The sequence below is a fragment of the Lutra lutra genome, chromosome 7, assembly GCF_902655055.1.
Source record: "Lutra lutra chromosome 7, mLutLut1.2, whole genome shotgun sequence".
In the NCBI taxonomy this organism is placed as follows: domain Eukaryota; kingdom Metazoa; phylum Chordata; class Mammalia; order Carnivora; family Mustelidae; genus Lutra; species Lutra lutra.
This window is the reverse complement of record NC_062284.1, coordinates 57,804,256-57,822,106: the sequence shown is the minus strand read 5'-3', so window position 1 is coordinate 57,822,106 and position 17,851 is coordinate 57,804,256. Positions and strand designations below refer to the sequence as shown.

The following is a 17,851-nucleotide window of genomic DNA, read 5'->3' as shown; positions in this document are numbered from 1 at the left end:
ATACCGGGGAACAGTGCCCTCTGCTGTTCCTATGGGAACTGTGCAGGCGCTGTGAAATGGTGAGGGAAGAGCTCTGTTGCACAGCCAAAGCAAGCTGCTCTGTTTTCCGCAAGGATTTGGACAGCTGCTGCACCTAGAGCCAGTCTCCGCTGTAAAAACTCAGCAGGAGAAGCAACAGCAGCTTTCCTCCCCTGTACTTGTTTTTAGGCAGGCCTCCGACCCCACATTACATATGAATGCCCCCTTTCCATTTTCACTTCAAACACGGAAGAGTTTTAGTTTTGCTCTTAATAGAAAGAACTTTTAAAACAGTGATTTTAACCATTGAACCTTGCCTTCGAAAGAACTCTACTTTCCAGTATTATAAAATAAACAAGTCGATACCACTTTAGGAAAGCATAGTTGATTGCTGTGATGAAATAAAGGCATATACCATATAAACCAGTAGTTCATAGTAAAAAGTTTATAACAGTAGGGGATCAACATATTTTTCTTTCTTCCTTTCTTTTTTCTTCCTCCTTCCCTTTTCTCCTCCTCCCTTCCTCCCTTCCCTCCTCCCTCCTTTCTAATAAAGTTGTCGAAAATACCACAGAATCTCCTACAGTAAAGATATTACATGATGAAAACTATTTTGCTGAATTTCTCTACCTTCTGAGAACAGTTATTTTTTTTTGGCTGACCTCTGAGCAGACATTTGTGCTGTGAATCCTCTCAGCTACTATCTTCTGGGTATAACGGCAAACAACAGTCAATGTTTACTTTTACTTAAACAACAAACAGGGAAATTCTGTGGACTTCAAGCTGGTGTTAGGGGTTTATGCCCTGTACAGTAACTTTTGATCTGTTTTCTCAGCATTATTCCACTTGGCTACAGCAAAGAAAATTCAGTGAACAATGAAATCTATATGAAAAAAAAGTTTAAAAAATTTTTCTTAAGATAAATGACTCTGAAACCACAATGTGGGAGAGTACTGCTTTTTTTTTTTTTTCCCCATGATTCTGAGTTTCAAATTCCTGAGTTTAGAAGGTGTGGATTTCTTGCTTTATCATGTGGTAGGACACTGTAAATGGGAGCTGGCCCAACCTTATCTTTCCCTTCTGCCAAGAATGAAATCCAGGTTAATGTGGTATAGGCCGTCCAGCGGGAAGAAACTGCTAGCTTCTACTGGATCCCAAAATTCCATTGCCATTCACTGTAGGAATAAAGTGAATGCATGTGGTGCATAAAGTGAATAAAGTGGTTTATGCAATGTAGATCTTTATTGACATGGTGGAAGGTAACTCCATTTACGGTGGTAGATAAATAACTCAGAGATGTTTGTACTGACAGATTACAAGTGTTTTGTATTTTACTGTGATAATTGCCAGGAGAAAGGTTTTTTTTGTTTTGTTTTGTTTTCTGAAGCCTGGGATTAAGAAGTAATTTATGATTCTAGGTAACTTGTCAAGAAAGAGAGTTGCTCAATTTTACGGTATTTCTATTTGGTTACTTCTATTTAAAATATCCATCTAGGGTAGAAGATGCTTTAGGTCTTTCGATAGAGAATGGCTTTGCTGACATATGGTTTATTTAGTGATTGGCCTGTCATTCTTCCTCTCAGGCTAGCATAATCCTTGGATCTGATGGTACCTTCTACTGGGCATAGGCATGGGGAGTTAATTCCTCCTTTTTTTTTTTTTTTTTTTCCTATTGTGGGACTCATCATGTATGCACGTGACTTATCTTTTATTTCTTTTTACCTTCTTTATCTTTATATCCACAACACTACACAGCAGAAGGGATTTAATTTCTTTTTCTTCCTTTTCTCTTTTCTCTTACTTTCCCTCTGCTCTCAAATTTTGAGCAGTATGAAATCATTTAGAGGAACAATTATTTTGGAATGTAGATGTATAGAGATGTTGCCCAAACAAACCAGTTAAGACCAAGTTAGAAAACCTCTTTGTCTCTTTTCTTCTTATCTACCTCTCTAGGAGATTGGATATATGTTTCGTGGATTCATTCTTGACCAATCAGAGTACTTCCATTTCTTTGGCTGCATGGAGTGTCAGGCAGGGGTAGGCACTTGGCCCCAGCTAAGGCAGTTTCTCTGAAGTTTCCTCCTGGAACTGTTGAAAAGACTGATTTTGCCAAGGCAAAATCTTGTACTGTGGGACTTAGGCTTTTGGCAATGTCTTGCCACTAAAAGGAGAATGCTAATTCAAAGAGAGAGTGGTGAAACCCCTTTAATCTTGCTTTGAGACTTCTGGATCCAGCCATGCTGGGAACCTCAGATTTTTAGTTGCACGAGGCAATATACCAACCCCCCGCCTTTTTTTTTTTTTCTATGAATTTATAAATTAGTTTAAGTTCAGGTTCATTTGTAACCAAATAATTCTAATGTAAGTAGTGAGCAATCTTTTGCATTGCAGGCAGGGATCCAGTCTTTCAGATTTTAAAGATTTTTCTAGAAAAATTGGTCAACTCTAACTTCGCTTAACATCTATGACATTATTCTAAAAATGGTTTAGTTTGTTTACTATCTGGTACATTTAGCTTATCTGTAGTCCTAGAAATCTATTGACAGAGCTTTTTCCTGGGCAAGGTCAGCCTTGGAAAGACCGCATGGAAAGAGAAGGTGATCAAGTAGACAGACCTCAAGGGAAAACTGGAGAAAACCTTTTCCCTCCACGAATCCCGCCGTCTCTTAGTCTACAGATTCAGACACCACTTGCCTTTTTTTGCTCAAGGATATTTCTTGGGGATCAGTGAGGTAACATGTCCTCTGTCTCAAGTGTGAGAGATGGAAAGAAGAAGCATCTTAGCTTCCACAGGATGTCCCTGCTCAGTATCTTGGGCAGTATGTTGATAAGGAGATCTGGATTTATAAAACTTATATGGAAAAACAAGTAGCCCAGCAGTCTGATGAAAAATAGGGTGGTGAAAAAGACATATTGAAAAATCCTGAAAAGAGAAAGTTAAGATACTGTTAACCAGAGGTTAGAAAACCAGGAACAAAATAAAACATTGCTAAATGCATGCATTACTCCTTGCTATTCAAATTGTTGTCTTTATTACCAACAACGCCTTGTAAAGGCAGCTCCTTCCCATATGCTGGCTTGCCTGTTACTCTTTCTTCCATTACCATGTTTTATTTTCTTTGAACATTTATCACTATCTGAAATTATCTTGTTCTTTTATCTTTCATTTCTGTTTTGCCATCCTGTTTTCCAAAGCATTGGCAACAATTTGTAACCATAACCATGTGAGTCCATATTTTTTCCAACACTTGATAACATCAGATTTTAAAAATTTTGCCAAATGGGCGTAAAGTAATGGTCTTAATTTGCATTTCCTTGATGAACAATGATGCTGAACATCTGTTCACAGGTCTTATGTGTTTCCTCTTGCCCATTTATCTATTAGGTTGTTTGGATTAGTCTTACTGATTTGTAGAAGTTCTTTATATGTTCTTGATATCAATCCTTTTCCACTGTGTGTACTGTGAATATGTTCTCTCTACTTTAAAACGTTTACTTGCTCTAAGGTGTTGAAGAACAAAAGTTATTAATTTTAATAAGGTCTAGTTTATCAATCTTTAATTAGAATCAATGCTTTTTGGTCTTATTTAAGAACAATTCCCTACACCAAGGCCTAAAAGATGCTCCTATTTTCTACTAACACTTTATGATAGTTTAGAATATGTCCACACATTCTTTGGTATCATGCCCTTCTAGAGACTCTTCTTCCTCAGCATGTGGCCGGGACTTAATGACTTGGTTTCTAAAGAATAGAGTATCATGGAAGTTTGTGGCTTCCTGGATTACATACTAAAGGCATTGCAGTTTGCTCCTTACTCTTAGGAGGAAGCCAGCTGTCATGCTGTGAGGATACACAAGCAGCCCTGTGGAGAGCTCCATGTGAGGAAGAGCTGAGACCTCCTGCCAATAAGCTGCAAAAGTTGCCAGATGTATGAGTAAGCTATGGAGGAACTAGATCCCCCAGCCTAGCCAAGCCTTCCACTGACTTTAACTTTGGCCAATATCTTAATTGCAACCTGGTAATAGACCATGGACCAGAACTACCCAGCTAAGTGGCTCAGATTCCTAATCTGCAGAAACTATCATATAAATGTTTGTTGCTTGAAGCCACTAAGTTTTGGGACCATTTTTTGTGTGGCAGTAGATAACTGATGCCAAATTTTAAAGTTTTTTTTTTTTGGACATTTAGTCCTTAATACATCTGGCCTCGCTTTTTAAATATTCTGTATAGTAGTGATCTAATCTCATTTTTTCCTCATCTGGATAACTACTTTTTTCCCCCTACCATGTTTATTGAACAATTTTTCCTTTCCTCTCTGGCATATAATCACTGTCATACATCACATATTGAAGTTCTATATATGCATGCTCCTATTTCATTGATTGATTTTCCTATTCCTGTGACAGTATCACTATTGTATTTACTGCAGCTTCATAGTATTCCTGATATCTGGGAACGCATATTCCCCACTCCTTGCTCTTTTTAAAAATTATCCAGGTTGTTTTTGACTCTATTCTTCTATATAGAGTATATTTTAGAATAACTGTATTTAATGTAATGAAAACCTTTAGGGCAGTTTGGTTGGAACTGAACTAAGTCCTATTTAAAGAGAATTGATATATTTATGATATTATGGCTTTCTATCCATGATCATGGTATTTCTCTTCTTTCATTCATGTTACTTTTAATGTTTCCTAATTTCTATAAATTCCTCTGTGGTGGTCCTGATTTCTTTTTTAACTGATGAATTATTTTGGCCTTGTGGTTTTACTCTGATTTGCACAAGTGAATCTCTACTTTTTCCTTTCCTGTATTACCCTAATCCAGCTGTGCTGGTCTGCCGCCTGCTGCAGAACAAATTCACTACATACCTCCTCCAACCAATGAAAAACAGCCCCTTCCCCACCAGTTTCCTGAAATTTTTCTCTAGAATTGATCTTGGTGACAGGAGGCAGGGTTTGTTATAGTACAGCATCTTGGTCAGAATTAAAATGAGAAACACTTTACAAACCTCTTCCTAGTATTCTCCTTGAAGCTAAATACAGTATTCATGAAAAAGTTTTGGGATAACATTCCCACAGAAATCTTAGGAATAATCCAGCTTTCTTATTTCTTGAGTCAGTACCCAATATACCAGTGCCCCATAGGATACTGGAACAGAGCAAGAGGAGAGACCTTTTTAGTTTGATATGATGAGCTAGACTTTTAGGATGTTGTCAGGTTCTCTTCGGGATACCAACTCTTTCAAGGCAAACAGTTCCTATCCTGGGAGCCCACATGGGCAGTTCCATGCGAGGCACTGGTGTCAAATTATAGGCTAAGGCAGCCTGGGAGTTCTAAGGAAATTCTGCTAGCTGTTCTGGGAACATTGTATTTCAGGATAGCCAAATATGTAACACTTCACTTATCTGGTATGAGGGGGTATCCCCCATAAGCAAATTTTCCAGACAACTGGAGGTGATATTTAAGCACCAATAATTTTGTTAGCCATTTTGATGGAACTCTTTCTAAATCATATTTCATACCACTTTGAATATATGTCTCTTTGTGCCTTCTTAAACACATTATATTGAACATAATCTGACCTTTTTTGGAAATGCAAGGGTTTCATTGAATGCCAGTTTATTTTGCTATCACACTGATTTCCTCAGGACTAATATCCACTTGGTTGTTTGAATCTTGAGCTCTTACTCAGCTTAACAAGTATTTTTGAACAGTTATTATGGGCTGGGTACTGTTGGGTATGATTCTCTTTCACAATCATTTTTTTTCTCTTATTTACTATTAGGCTGGGGTATATGTACATTTACAAGTTCTCTACTATTTCTAATGTAACATGTTGACATTTTACAATATCGGGGGGAGGCACATCTGACATAATAGTGTGAAAACCCCTTTCATCATCCTATAAACCACAAAAGGATCTTCCCATTCATAATCTACTGATGTTTTTGGAGAACCAGATCCATCAAGCTAATTCAGATTGTTAAAGGGAAGATGGAGTATCAGTTTGCCATATTTCTCTTAGGCAACAAAATTCCTGTTTCTGATTACTACTAGGCTATTCACTTCTGAAACTGGGAAGTTGAGATTAGGAATTGCCTTTGGACAAGGAAGTCATACATTAGAACTGAGAAACATAGTCATCAATGACACTAGTTTTTTGACTTCACTCTGGGAGTATGTGTGTATACAAAGGTCTCCTTGTCTAGAGTTTATTATTTTCATTTTTATTTTTATTATTTCCAGGATGGCTAAGTGGAACTCCCAGTTTTCCAGGTGGTTTACTCAAACATATTTACTTACCTTTTGCAGAACCGTGTTCCCTTCTTTTGTAGAGAGTGATCCTGGGAGAATAAAGGATATGGATAAATAAGCAATTTCTGGGAGTTATCATCCCTATTAAATAATATTCAGTGAGCTATTAGTTAATGTTATATTTAGATAGTGTCTTAACAATTTTTTATATGCATAACAGATGGAATTTTTAAGACAACTACATATGTGTGTGTGTGTGTATAATTTTGTATCCCTCTTTTATTTATTGGTAGAAATAAATGGAGGCATAAAAAGGTAAGATGTGTCGGGGCGCCTGGGTGGCTCAGTGGGTTAAAGCCTCTGCCTTCAACTCAGGTCATGATCCCAGGGTCCTGGGATCGAGCCCCCGCATCGGACTCTCTGCTCAGCGGGGAACCTGCTTCTTCCTCTCTCTCTCTCTGCCTGCCTCTCCACCTACTTGTGATCTCTCTCTCTGTCAAATAAATAAATAAATAAAATTAAAAAAAAAAAAAAAGGTAAGATGTGTCATACAGCTAGTAAGTGGCAGGACCAGGCTTGGAACCTGGGTCCTCCAAATCTGCATTCAGGGCTCTTTCAACTCTGCTTTTACCTCCTACTTAATCCGTAACCCTTAAAAAAGTTTATAAGCTATGAAAACCATATACATATATTCTAAGAGAAGTTTTCAGAGCTATAAAAATGTAAAGATGAGGATATATCCTGGATTTCTGTGGCATCTCTCTTCCAAAATATTTTCTCAGTTATTTCATTTTCCTTTTAGCTTCCTTGTGAGATAAAAAATGAAGAGGAATTACAGTCACATTTTAAAATTGTGAAAATGATGCTCACAGAATTAGAATTAGAAAGAAACTTTTTGGTTTACAAATTTGGTTCTATAACTTGAGCAGCATGTCAACTGGTTGGTTGCTCAGGCGGACTCTGTAAAGATTGCTCAAACATCATAGGTCATCAAACCATGATAGAACTTTGGTAATCTTGATGAAGATAACTCTGCTTTTTCTCCAATAGTTGGTGAGAAGGGATGCTTTGATGAGTCATTGGGGGACAGATGGTAGGATATATCAGGGAGCATGGTAAGCTTGGTTCTAGAGAGGTGGGGTCCAGTTAATTTCAGGAGTTTTGTTTTTGTTGTTTTTGTTTGTTGGATAATATGCAAGGTTGGGACTAGAATGACTTGTATAATATACAAGGTTGGAACCAGAGTGAACCATGACTTCCCAGTGGGAACCATGGTCACTGTGAACGTGGTCTAATATATATCCAAACATCTGGATGACCCCAAGGACAATGGTTGTTTGTGGATATTTGCTTTTTAGGGAGAGATGACTTTTTGTTTTCTGACATTATGAAGACCATATACCCAATGATAAAATTTCTGGTGAATGTCAATTCTGGCTCTAAAGCCAATATAAGTTACAAAATTAAAGTCTAACAAATGTTTTATCTTTTTGCCCTATGTACTTGCTGCGACAAGCAGGCCAAGAGGCCTAGTGCTCTACATTCAACTCTGTGTCCTTTAGATCTCTGCATATATGCTAATGGCACCATGGTGTTAAATATGAATAGACACTGAAGCTGTATCATAAAGTAATGAATTCTTATGTTTTTTTTTTTTTAAGATTTTATTTATTTATTTGACAGACAGAGATCACAAGTAGGCAGAGAGGCAGGCAGAGAGAGAGGGGGAAGCAGGCTCCCCTCCGAGCAGAGAGCCTGATGTGGGGCTCCATCCCAGGACCCTGAGATCACGACCTGAGCCGAAGCAGAGGCTTAACCCACTCAGCCACCTAGGTGCCCCAACTTCTCATGTTTTATCTCATGGGTTAGATTAGCTGGTGATGGATGCCCTGGTGCTCTGTGTAGTGAGAGATTTGGGACCATGTTGGGATCACCAGGAAAGAGCACTGTGATTCTGGGAGATGGGAGAAGTGGTATATGCGTCCTGTGTTGGCTTCCTCTCCATACAGCGTACCCTCAGTTAATGTTCCTTCTTGCTTCCACGCAGAACTCTGTGAGGTCTTAGGCTAGTTTCTTTGAGAACACATTATTTGGATGGCGCTAAGAAAGGGAAGATCATTGTTCCATAGCATCTTCTTTGTGTGTTTAGGGTTGGAATGCTTTAGAATTATGTCTGATACTATTCTTGGAATCTTAGAAAATGCACATGAGAAAATTGGTATGTGTTTGGTGGCTGATAGTGTTTTGGAAACTCCCTTGAAGGCATTGACACAGAGAGAAGCTGAAGGTAGAGTGAAATGCTTACCTTATGATTTTGGCTGTTAGACTCTTTTCTTACAAAATTCATGCTCAAGACTTTTGATCTAGGGGAAAAAGAACCAAGATAGTGACTGAATAAAGTACATACAAATATTCATACTACATCATTGTTATTTAAAAACAGTTTTATATTCTAAAGCTATACTGTCTGCTATTGTAGCCAGTGACTATATGTAACTGTTTACATTTAATGACAATAAAAAAATCAGTTCCTCAGTCACAATAGTCATCTTTCAAGTACTCAGTAGGTGACTAGTGGCTACATACTGGATAGCACAGAAAGTTCCGCTGGGCGGCCCCATTCTAAAATCTTGGCTTAGCAATGGAGCCACACTTAATATTCAGGAAGGATCTCAGGAGACTTGAAGGTGTTCTTTAGGGGCAGGGACCTCCAAGTCCTGGTATTCTAGCCTCCAGGCCACAGTGTGGACTGAGTTTACTTAGAGGCCATGTGCAGTTTAGGTCTTTTTTCTTGATCCCAAGATTCTAAAATATTTAATAAATGGAAATGCTTCCCAACTGATTTACGATTTAAATTCTAAAGAGGGTCAGGAAATGAAAGTGAGGTTTTTGGCTTTAGTTTCTCACTATTTAGACTCTTTTGATAAAATCAAGGATTAATTTTTTTGGAGGGGGCTTTTCTCTGTTATTTCTAATTTTTAATGTTCATAGTTTCATATAGTATATAATTTGGTTTCTTACTATGATAGCCCTAGTTTGTATCTACAGATTAGTTTCATGTCTATTCCATATGGTTGAGTTTCTATATATTTTGGGGAGGTAAAGGTGATATTAATTTTAAGACTTTTTGGTAAAATTTAAGGAATGCCTTTCTTTATCAAGGTCCCAGACCAGTAACCCTTTTTACAGCATGTGTTCCTGCCTTTAATATAAACCCAAATAACTGGTAATGTGATAAAATTATGAAGGAAGGTGTGTTTCTGCAGTCTTTTAAGAAAGATGGGAGGACCTGCATTTTGATATGGGTGTGGTTTGTGGGGATCAACCAGCTCACTAAGAGAAGGGAAGGTTATATGGTTTTGGGGCTCACTCAATTCCGAATAGGAATTGGTCAGAAAACTTTGCTCTGACCCAGGCTGAGATGGAGTTACCACTAAAACCAGGATGTTGCTTTGTTTGCCAAAGCTCACACTTCTCTTTCAAGGAACCGAGTCTCTAGTTCTTCTTCTATTTTCCTCAGTGTTTCCTGGTACTTCTTCAAAGGGAAATAAAAGAAACCGCAGTTATTAGCCAGAAGCTTTATGCTCTTTCTAATCATAGTAAGCACGTTTTCACTACATTGTCGTGTGAATGGTTGGTATTCCCACTGCCATTGTGTCTCCTTTCCCAGTCCCCTAGCCTTCCACTACTCCAGGTCTCTCACTGCACTTTACCACTGGGCAGGTGCCTGCGGTTATCAGGATTATAAATAGGAAAAAGTGCTCATTATTAATTTAAGAGCACAGATCTTGTGAGACTAGGGCACTAATAGAATGATTCTGGTGGTAGAGTGTCATCCTCCCTAAAAGCCTTTGTAATGCCACCTTGAAGAATTAATGTTGTTGCAGTGTTCTTTAAAAAGCCTGGTTTCATTTCATCCTGTACCCTAACAAACCCATTGCTATCCCTTTATTGAGAAACTGTACCTTTATGCAGAGGGCCTGATCCTCACAGAGCTGAGCCACAAATGCATAGTCCTCCATTACCTGGGAAGCCAAAATTCAGTCTTAAATTTTGTTCAGTAAATTGCTATAAGAACAGTAGTGTACTTGGTGCCTCGTAGGTTCTAGGCCCTAAATGTGCTTTTCTAGTTGTTCTAAATATGTATTTCTGTACATATAAACTCATATTTTTTTAAAGGATAAACAGGCTATTCTTTATGGTACCAAAGAGAATTATTTGGGGACAGTTGGGAGAAAAATAGATACTAATTTATTGATACAGATTATGGAAGATATCCTATAAAAATGTTAAAGAGAAGGTGATCTGGGAGACTGTATTCACACAGTCTAGTATATTCCTTCAAACTGTGTGACCAAGGATCAAGATTTCCTTCCTTTGGGAGAAGTAGCATTGAAGGTATTGTCATTACCTTGGCCAGCTCTTTCTCTTGGTCTGCACAGGAAGCTTCCAGCTGTTGTAACTTGGCCTATAGAAAGCAAAGGAGACTGGTAACTCAGCCAGGCAAAAGCGGGTTCCATTCTGAAATGGGATCTTCAAGGTTATTTTACAGGTCATTCAAGTGCCTCAGGACCAATTTCAGATGTCTTTTCATTGGAGGGGATTCAAATTTGAGGTGAGATGACTCTTGACTTTGAATTTAAATGGTAAATATTAGCCAAATGGAGTACTGGAAGACATATTTCCCATGCAGAGATTACAGCAAGGACCAAGACCGTGAAATAGCACAAATTGGGCATATTCGAAGAAGTTATGTGGTGGGAACCTAGGGGAGATTTGTTTAGAATGAAGTGAGGTGGGGAAAGGTAGCCACGTATGAGATTACGTAGGGGTTTATAGCTTCTAGAGAGTTTGATTCTTTATTCTAATTGCAGTGAGAAGCCAGGGGAGAGCTTGAAGTTGTAAAGACATAATTCGGTTTGTTTTCTTTCTAAAGAAGAGTTCTTTCTGTGTGTGGAACGTGTATTGTTTAGGGGTAAGTGTAAAAGCAAGAGGATCAGTTAAGAGATGCTGCTTTAGCATCCAGGTGAGGGTTTAGAGTGTTTTTCAAAAGGGTGGTAGTTACAGTACTAGTAGATAGAAAGGAGCAGATGCATTTGGGATATATCGTATAAGCAGAGGGGACATACTGCAGTCTTTCCTCCTTTCCCTTTTCAGTTCTGTTGTTCCCACTCTCATCTAGCTACCATTATTTCATGTTTGGACTCTTCTCACAGTTCCTTTCCCCTTCAGGCAATTACATCTAGGACCAAATAACCAAATGTGCTAAGGGCTGTATTTTACTTATTTTATTGTATTTCAAACAGAAAATTTTTATTTATTTTTTTTCAAAATTTTATTTAAATTTTAGTTAGTTAACATGCAGTGCAATACTATTGGTTTCAGGAGAATTTAGTGATTCATCACTTACATACAAGACCCAGTGATCATTATAACAAGTGTCCTTCTTAATGCCCATCAACCATCTAGCCCAGTCCCTACCTACTTCTCTTTCATCAGCCCTCAGTTTGTTCTCTATTGTTAAGAGTCTCTTATGGTTTGTTTCCCTCTCTATTTTTTCCCCCTCCCGTATGTTTCTTTGTTTTGTTTCTTAAATTCAACATATGAATGAAATCGTATGGTATTTGTTTTTCCTCTGACTTTCACTTGGTAAGGGCTATATTTTAAAGATTTATTTATTTATTTCAGAGAGAGAGACAGAGAGTAAGTGAGCATAGAGGGAGGGACACAGAGAGAGAGAGAATCCTCAAGCAGATTACATGTTCAGCCTGGAGTCTGACACGGGGCTTGATCCCAGGACCCTGAGATCATGACCTGAGCTGAAACCAAAGGTCAGATGCTGAGCCAGTCGGGCAACAGGGCTGTATTTTAAAGACAGTGGTCTGAGTCACAAGTTGTTGAGGTAGGCATCCTATTAAACTACTGAACTGATCACCGGCATGCAGGAGGAACAGAAGCAACAGAGATGATATATATTTCATAGAATTAGAGATGCCACCTGAGAATTCTACAAAATAGGTGGGCAGAAGGGAGTAATTCAAAGGGTTGATAATGCTCTGGAACGTTTTAGGGCTGGGCCTAGCACTGCCAGGAAAATAATGGCCATTGTTGTGCTGGGAACTTTCTATCTAGAGTCTATTGGAGTCAGCTCACCTGACGTGGCCAGTATAGCCAGACTTAAAAGTGTCACCACTAGATTCTGGCAGGCTTACATTAGCAAAACACATTTTGGGCAGAAGAAGGAAGAACATTAATCTCCTGATTGTTGCAGAGTTATGGCAAGGGTAGTCAAGGAACTTCATGTTCCTTTGTAGTCTTAGTTCCAGTTTATTCCCGAGATACACACAGAGTCCTGATTTCTTTCTTCCCAAATAAGTTTCCTGGATGGGCATGCCCAAGCAAGCTTAGTTGGTGGCTTTGGACTTCCTCTTTTTTTTTTTTTTATTGCTATCAACACTGATTTGTCCAACAGAACATAGGGCAGTAATGCTCTCTTCTTTCATTTTCTATTTTCAGTGTGTCCATATCTTTGGAGGCTTCATGCACACAGTGTAGGCTTAAGTATGGGCTTAAATGTGGGTTTAAGAAGCAAGAAAGATTGAGAAATAGGGACAGTCTGTTTAAAAGCCCATTGTATATTATACTGTTAGGTAGTGAAACATAATTTTTATCTTTATACGAAGAATTCTCTCTTTATTTGTTCTTAAATATATAAAAATAACTATCAGTTTAAGAAAAAAGAAACAAGGAGCACCTGGCTAGCTCAGTCAAAAGAACATGCAACTCTTGATCACAGGGTCGTGAGTTTGAGTCCCATGTTGGATATAGAGATTACTAAATAATAATAATAATGATAATAGTAATAATATTTAAAAAAGAAGAAAAAGAGATTAGGGAGGCAAGGACAAAGAGATAATCCTAGAGAAATGATCAAGTAAGAATTTTATCTGCTCTCTGAATAAAAAAGTCTAAATCTTGTATCTTTGATCAGATGGGTTGTGGTTGTGCTCATGTTCTTAGCTCTGGAACACAACTAAGGAAATGCTAAGCACTCTATGATTCACTTAGCAGAGGTCACTCTATACTTGAAGGACCAACTGACTGAATCCTTTTCTGGATGGGAGTCAATGACAGGATGTGTAAATTACCTAGCACACAGTAGACTTACAAATCCAAACTCTGCCTGTGAATTCATACATGTGCTTCAGCCAGACTTTTAAATAATCACCTTAAAATCATGACCCTTTAATGTTTTAGAACTCCAAAAAAGAGAATATTTTGTATATACAGTTTCATTCATTTTCAAACTGAGGCTGGGAGGGACTGATTAAATTGCCCACCTTTGCATATCCTCTGTAAGTACCTCTGGGGCCAGGATTTAAATGAGGGATTTCAGCTACCTCTAATATTAATATGTATTTGTGCATTTGTATTCTGCTCTTTTTGATGGAGAGAGAACAAAAATATATGGCTTCAGACTGAAATTCCTTACTAAGGGCAGAGGAGAATTCAGCACTTAGCAGCCAAGGCTTAAGACTGGCATGGCTGAAACTACAAAGAATTTGTCCTAACTTTGACAATTGTTTCCACTTGAAGGTTTGTTTTCTGGTCATGCAGCCCAAACCCATTCGAGGTTGCTTTTTTGTTTACCTTTGACTCTTCTGGGGATCCCTTTGTTTTGTCTTGTTCACACTTCGTTGCCTTATGTAATTTTCTTGTAAGCTGTGGGTTCAACTAGAAAAAATAGATTTCAAGTAAAAAATATATCAAATTAAAAAATGTGGAAGACAAAGATATTCTCTGGTGTGTGGGGCCAATAACTTGGTCTTGATTGAAGCTGCCAGGAAATGGTCTCTTGGTGGATACTTGGTATATTTGGGAACATCTTTGTTCTACCTCCATCTTCTCATTAGTTTTGACCGCCAAGTAGAGTCTGCTCAAAGCAGGAGTACTTCCCTGAACCCCCTAGTCCAGGCTGGATTACTCAGGGCTCCAGGCATAGGTCAGAAAGTAGGGTAATCATAAAGAAGCCCACTGTATTTTAGCCAGGCATTGAGGTAGAGGGATTACCTGGACAAAGAAGAGGTAACTTTTTGGCATTAAGTGTTTTAAAAGTCTCTAGTAAAAGTAAAATTAACCTCTCACCATAAGGGTCCCAGTCAATCCCTTCAACAGATTGTCCATTGGAATCCATTTCTTGTGATAGAATGAGGAAGCCATGGGATCACGGACTACCTGGAATACCCTATGCACTCCTTTCACCGGACACTTGCAAGCCAAAGTCATGGCACTTAGCTCATGAGGTTCAGCCTCAGGAGAGTGGAGCAGGAGTAGCAGCCATCCCCAGCACAGGTCTCTCTGACATGTGGGATTTTGCATGATCTTTTCCCCTCCCTTGCCTCTTTGATGACTAGTGGATACCCAGGAACATGAGAGCTCTTCCCCACCTTTCTTTGAAGTTCTGCTATACTGTGGACCAGAGTCTCATTCTTCCTATCCTGTTGAGAAAAAGAAGCAGAGTATAAGTAGAGTATAAGTGTGCATCTGCACACCATCATCTGTTTTTATTCAGTTGATTGTTCTCCATTTCACCCCAGAGATATTTTCCTGCAGTAACTGTACCTTCCTGCATAATGGCAGGTGAAGGACCTGTGGTTTGATCTCAGTATGGACACACCAACTTACCAGGGATTGAGATGTCCACATGCAGGCCTTCCTAATATTAAATATTACCAGAGAAACCCTAACCTCCACACATCTCCTTCCCATGGAAGAACACAATCTGCCATGACTTTGGAGTTGACTATTCTTTGTGTGTAAAAAGGGGAGACTTATCTAACAGTGCTGAGGAATCAAACCTATCAAATTGCTCTTCCCTGCTTTTTGCTTACGAGTCTGGCTGTTTCTTCTTCCAGCTCCTGCAAGGCTTTTTCCCTCTCTACTGTGGTGCAGTTCTCCTTCTCCCACTCCTCATCTTCAGCCAAGTCTCTGGTCTGGGTGATCTCACTTTCCAGACTGTATAACATAAGCACACACTATGAGGAATGACAACCTTCGAACTGGTAAAGCACATGTCAGTTTTAAGGGTACTCAATGATAATAAATATAAAACTCAAGTTGGAAATCCTTTCTTTCCTGGAACCTTAGGATCAGAATCACTTTAAAGATAAGACAAGCAAGATTCCTATGATTTCCACGTCAAACACCCCAGTGTTCTTTCAGCTCAGGTAAGCATCACTCATTCTTTTAGGATTCTTTTTGAAAATTGCTATATTTCAGGGTTTGAGACATAGACAAACACCAAAGAATGAAGAAGAAACTCTTTTCATATATAAGATACAGGTCCCCAGAGTAAGCTGGAAAATTCAATTGTGTTTCATTTCCTCCACCCAGATCTTTGGATTAGGAATGTTCCTCATGAAGCCCCAACACTCACCTCTGAATCTCGTTTTCTTTCTCGTGGATTTTGAGAAGAAGTTCTTGATTTGCTTCATCTATTCTCTGCATGTCCCTTTCAAGGTCCATGTTCAAACTGTTAATGTTCCTCTTTGACTGGACCAATCTTAAGATTTCCACTTTCTCTGACCTATAAACTCAGCCCCCCAAATGGACAAGGGCCAGTTATCTTAAGATCAATAACCTTTGGACCAAAGAGAATATCTAGAAGACATGTAACTCATTAGCCTGGTTATTTCTGGTAGTGTACTTTTCCTTTTTTATATTTAGGAAATTGCATTTCTTAATTTCTTAATTATGAATTAAAATATAATTAATATTCTTAATTCTTAGTTTCTTAATTCTTAATTTCTTAATTATGCTCTACAGTTTGTTTCAATAATTCTTTTTTTTTTTTTTTTAAATTTATTTATTTGACAGAGAGAAATCACAAGTAGGCAGAGAGGCAGGCAGAGAGAGAGAGGAGGAAGCAGGCTTCCTGCCGAGCAGAAAGCCCGATGTGGGGCTCGAACCCAGGACCTGGGATCATGACCTGAGCCGAAGGCAGCGGCTTAACCCACTGAGCCACCCAGGCGCCCCTGTTTCAATAATTCTTAACTCATTCAGCAAGGGCGGTTTTACCCAGCCTTTCTCAGCCAAAGTGCTCAGCATTATAGTGCACCTCCACTTTGGTTCCAGGAGAAGTTCTGCTTCCTTAAATAGCCTTTTGCGTTGGAGAGAGTGGTTTTTCAAATTGTTCACAATGCTCTACACTTTTATCAAGTACTTCTGTTTGGGTAGCAGCTACATAATTTATGCGTGGACCCCACTTTATGCAGAGCCACAAGAAGTTTTCACCACCAGTTAGGGCTTGGTCTTTTCCCACCTCCCCCATCTGAAAACTTCTCCACTGTCGGCTATAAAGCGTGAGACTCTACTATGGGAGTCACTCCATTGAGCACACAGAAGTAATCCAGGTTCACTTTCATGAATGCAGACATCTTTTTTGAAGTAAATTTGAATGAAATAATAGTAACTTAATGCTAGTATAGTCTAGAAAGTTACCTGGCACGTGGGAACCTCTCAATAAATTTTTCATTTTCTTTTGTGGCACTTAAGTAATTGGTTTCTCTCTAAAATAATTAACTAGAAATAAGATAGTGAGGCAGAGAGACTTTGTTTTGAGTAGGCATGAGGGATGATTTTGGAATAGAAAAGTCCTACCTTGGAAGGGCTGGTTTGGATGGGGGATTTGCAATGGCTATCACTTCAGGAGGGCAATGGGGTGCTTGGGGCGGAGAGTGGTGAAGGATGGATGGATAGGAGCTGAAGGAAAGAGGGAGACTAGAAGATGAAGAAAGGAATCAACAGCAGTCATGCTTCATACCTTGGTTCTTGGATGTGGCTTTGCATAATCATGACTACTTACTCATAATCTAGCTGAGTGTTCTTGTGTTCTTCCATTGTAGATTCCCTAAAATACCAGCAGAGATGTATCTAATAAATCAGGGGAAACAGGTCCATTTATAAAACACAGTAACTGGCAGAGAGTCCCAAAAGATAGGAATAAAATTAAGTTAATTGGTTTCCTCCCTCCCACTTCTACATTTTGGACATAACAAAACTTAGCATTCTGAGTCTTCAGCACATGATATGATTATGCTTCAGTAAGGATATGGTGAAGATAAAGGGATAATGCTGGAAAATTCAATATATATCCTAGTATTGAGATGATTCACCAACACAAAATCCTTTGGAAATGTATACATGGCAATGAGAATCAACAGAGGCCATCAGTTGTTCTTAAATCTCTTCTTTTTTCTCTATGCCCAGCTACTTCTCTTAACACCCCATGGGCATGGATACATGTGCATAACTGCCCTGAAAAATAATCTCTTTGCTTTCTCGCCTGGCTTCTGCAAGGATCTCCAGATATTAAGATCTCTAGTATTAAATAGGACTCAGAAAAAATAAGCAGTAGTAAATAATGTGGCTTATTCTGGTACTTAGTTGCCTCATTTTCTCCAATAAACTCTACCTCCCTTCTAATGTATGGTCTTCTTGATTCTGCCCTAGTCTGTTAGCTTCTGAAGAGTTTAAACTTTCCCCACTGGAACCATCCAATAGAATCTCAGAACC

General features: G+C 38.7%; 1 protein-coding gene and 1 non-coding gene across 15 annotated transcripts; both read right to left on the bottom strand.

The window, feature by feature from the left end:
- Nucleotides 1-2,514: 2,514 nt before the first annotated feature.
- Nucleotides 2,515-17,834, bottom strand: TMCO5A (transmembrane and coiled-coil domains 5A). Of its 14 annotated transcripts, none has more exons than XM_047737682.1 (13): nt 17,755-17,818; nt 17,142-17,209; nt 16,937-17,056; nt 15,714-15,788; nt 15,169-15,292; nt 14,725-14,775; nt 13,928-13,999; nt 10,689-10,745; nt 10,243-10,302; nt 9,748-9,812; nt 8,583-8,640; nt 6,326-6,366; nt 2,515-2,941 (listed from the first exon to the last, which is right to left on the bottom strand). In XM_047737682.1, the coding sequence occupies exons 2-13, from the start codon at nt 17,174-17,176 to the stop codon at nt 2,743-2,745; spliced, it is 957 nt and encodes a 318-aa protein (XP_047593638.1). In that variant the 5' UTR covers nt 17,177-17,209; nt 17,755-17,818; the 3' UTR covers nt 2,515-2,742. The 14 variants fall into 14 exon arrangements, with proteins under 14 accessions (XP_047593638.1, XP_047593635.1, XP_047593634.1 ...); XM_047737679.1 differs by having other exon boundaries at nt 2,516-2,941; nt 15,714-15,863; nt 17,142-17,186; nt 17,755-17,834; XM_047737678.1 differs by having other exon boundaries at nt 2,516-2,941; nt 15,714-15,863.
- Nucleotides 5,843-5,943, bottom strand: LOC125105927 (small nucleolar RNA U13). Its single transcript, XR_007129166.1, has one exon. It is a non-coding gene; the product is annotated as a small nucleolar RNA U13 (small nucleolar RNA).
- Nucleotides 17,835-17,851: the final 17 nt, after the last annotated feature.

Bases quoted from the DNA above. Each gene is read 5' to 3' on its own strand.
- TMCO5A (XM_047737679.1), bottom strand. From the start codon at position 17,176: ATGGAAGAACACAAGAACACTCAGCTAGATTATGA. The intron at 14,776-15,168 runs GTAAGCAAAAAG...TTTTCTCAACAG, and splicing joins AAGAAGAAACAGCCAGACTC to GATAGGAAGAATGAGACTCT. The intron at 10,746-13,927 runs GTAAACAAAAAA...TGCTTTCTATAG, and splicing joins GATCCCCAGAAGAGTCAAAG to GCCAAGTTACAACAGCTGGA.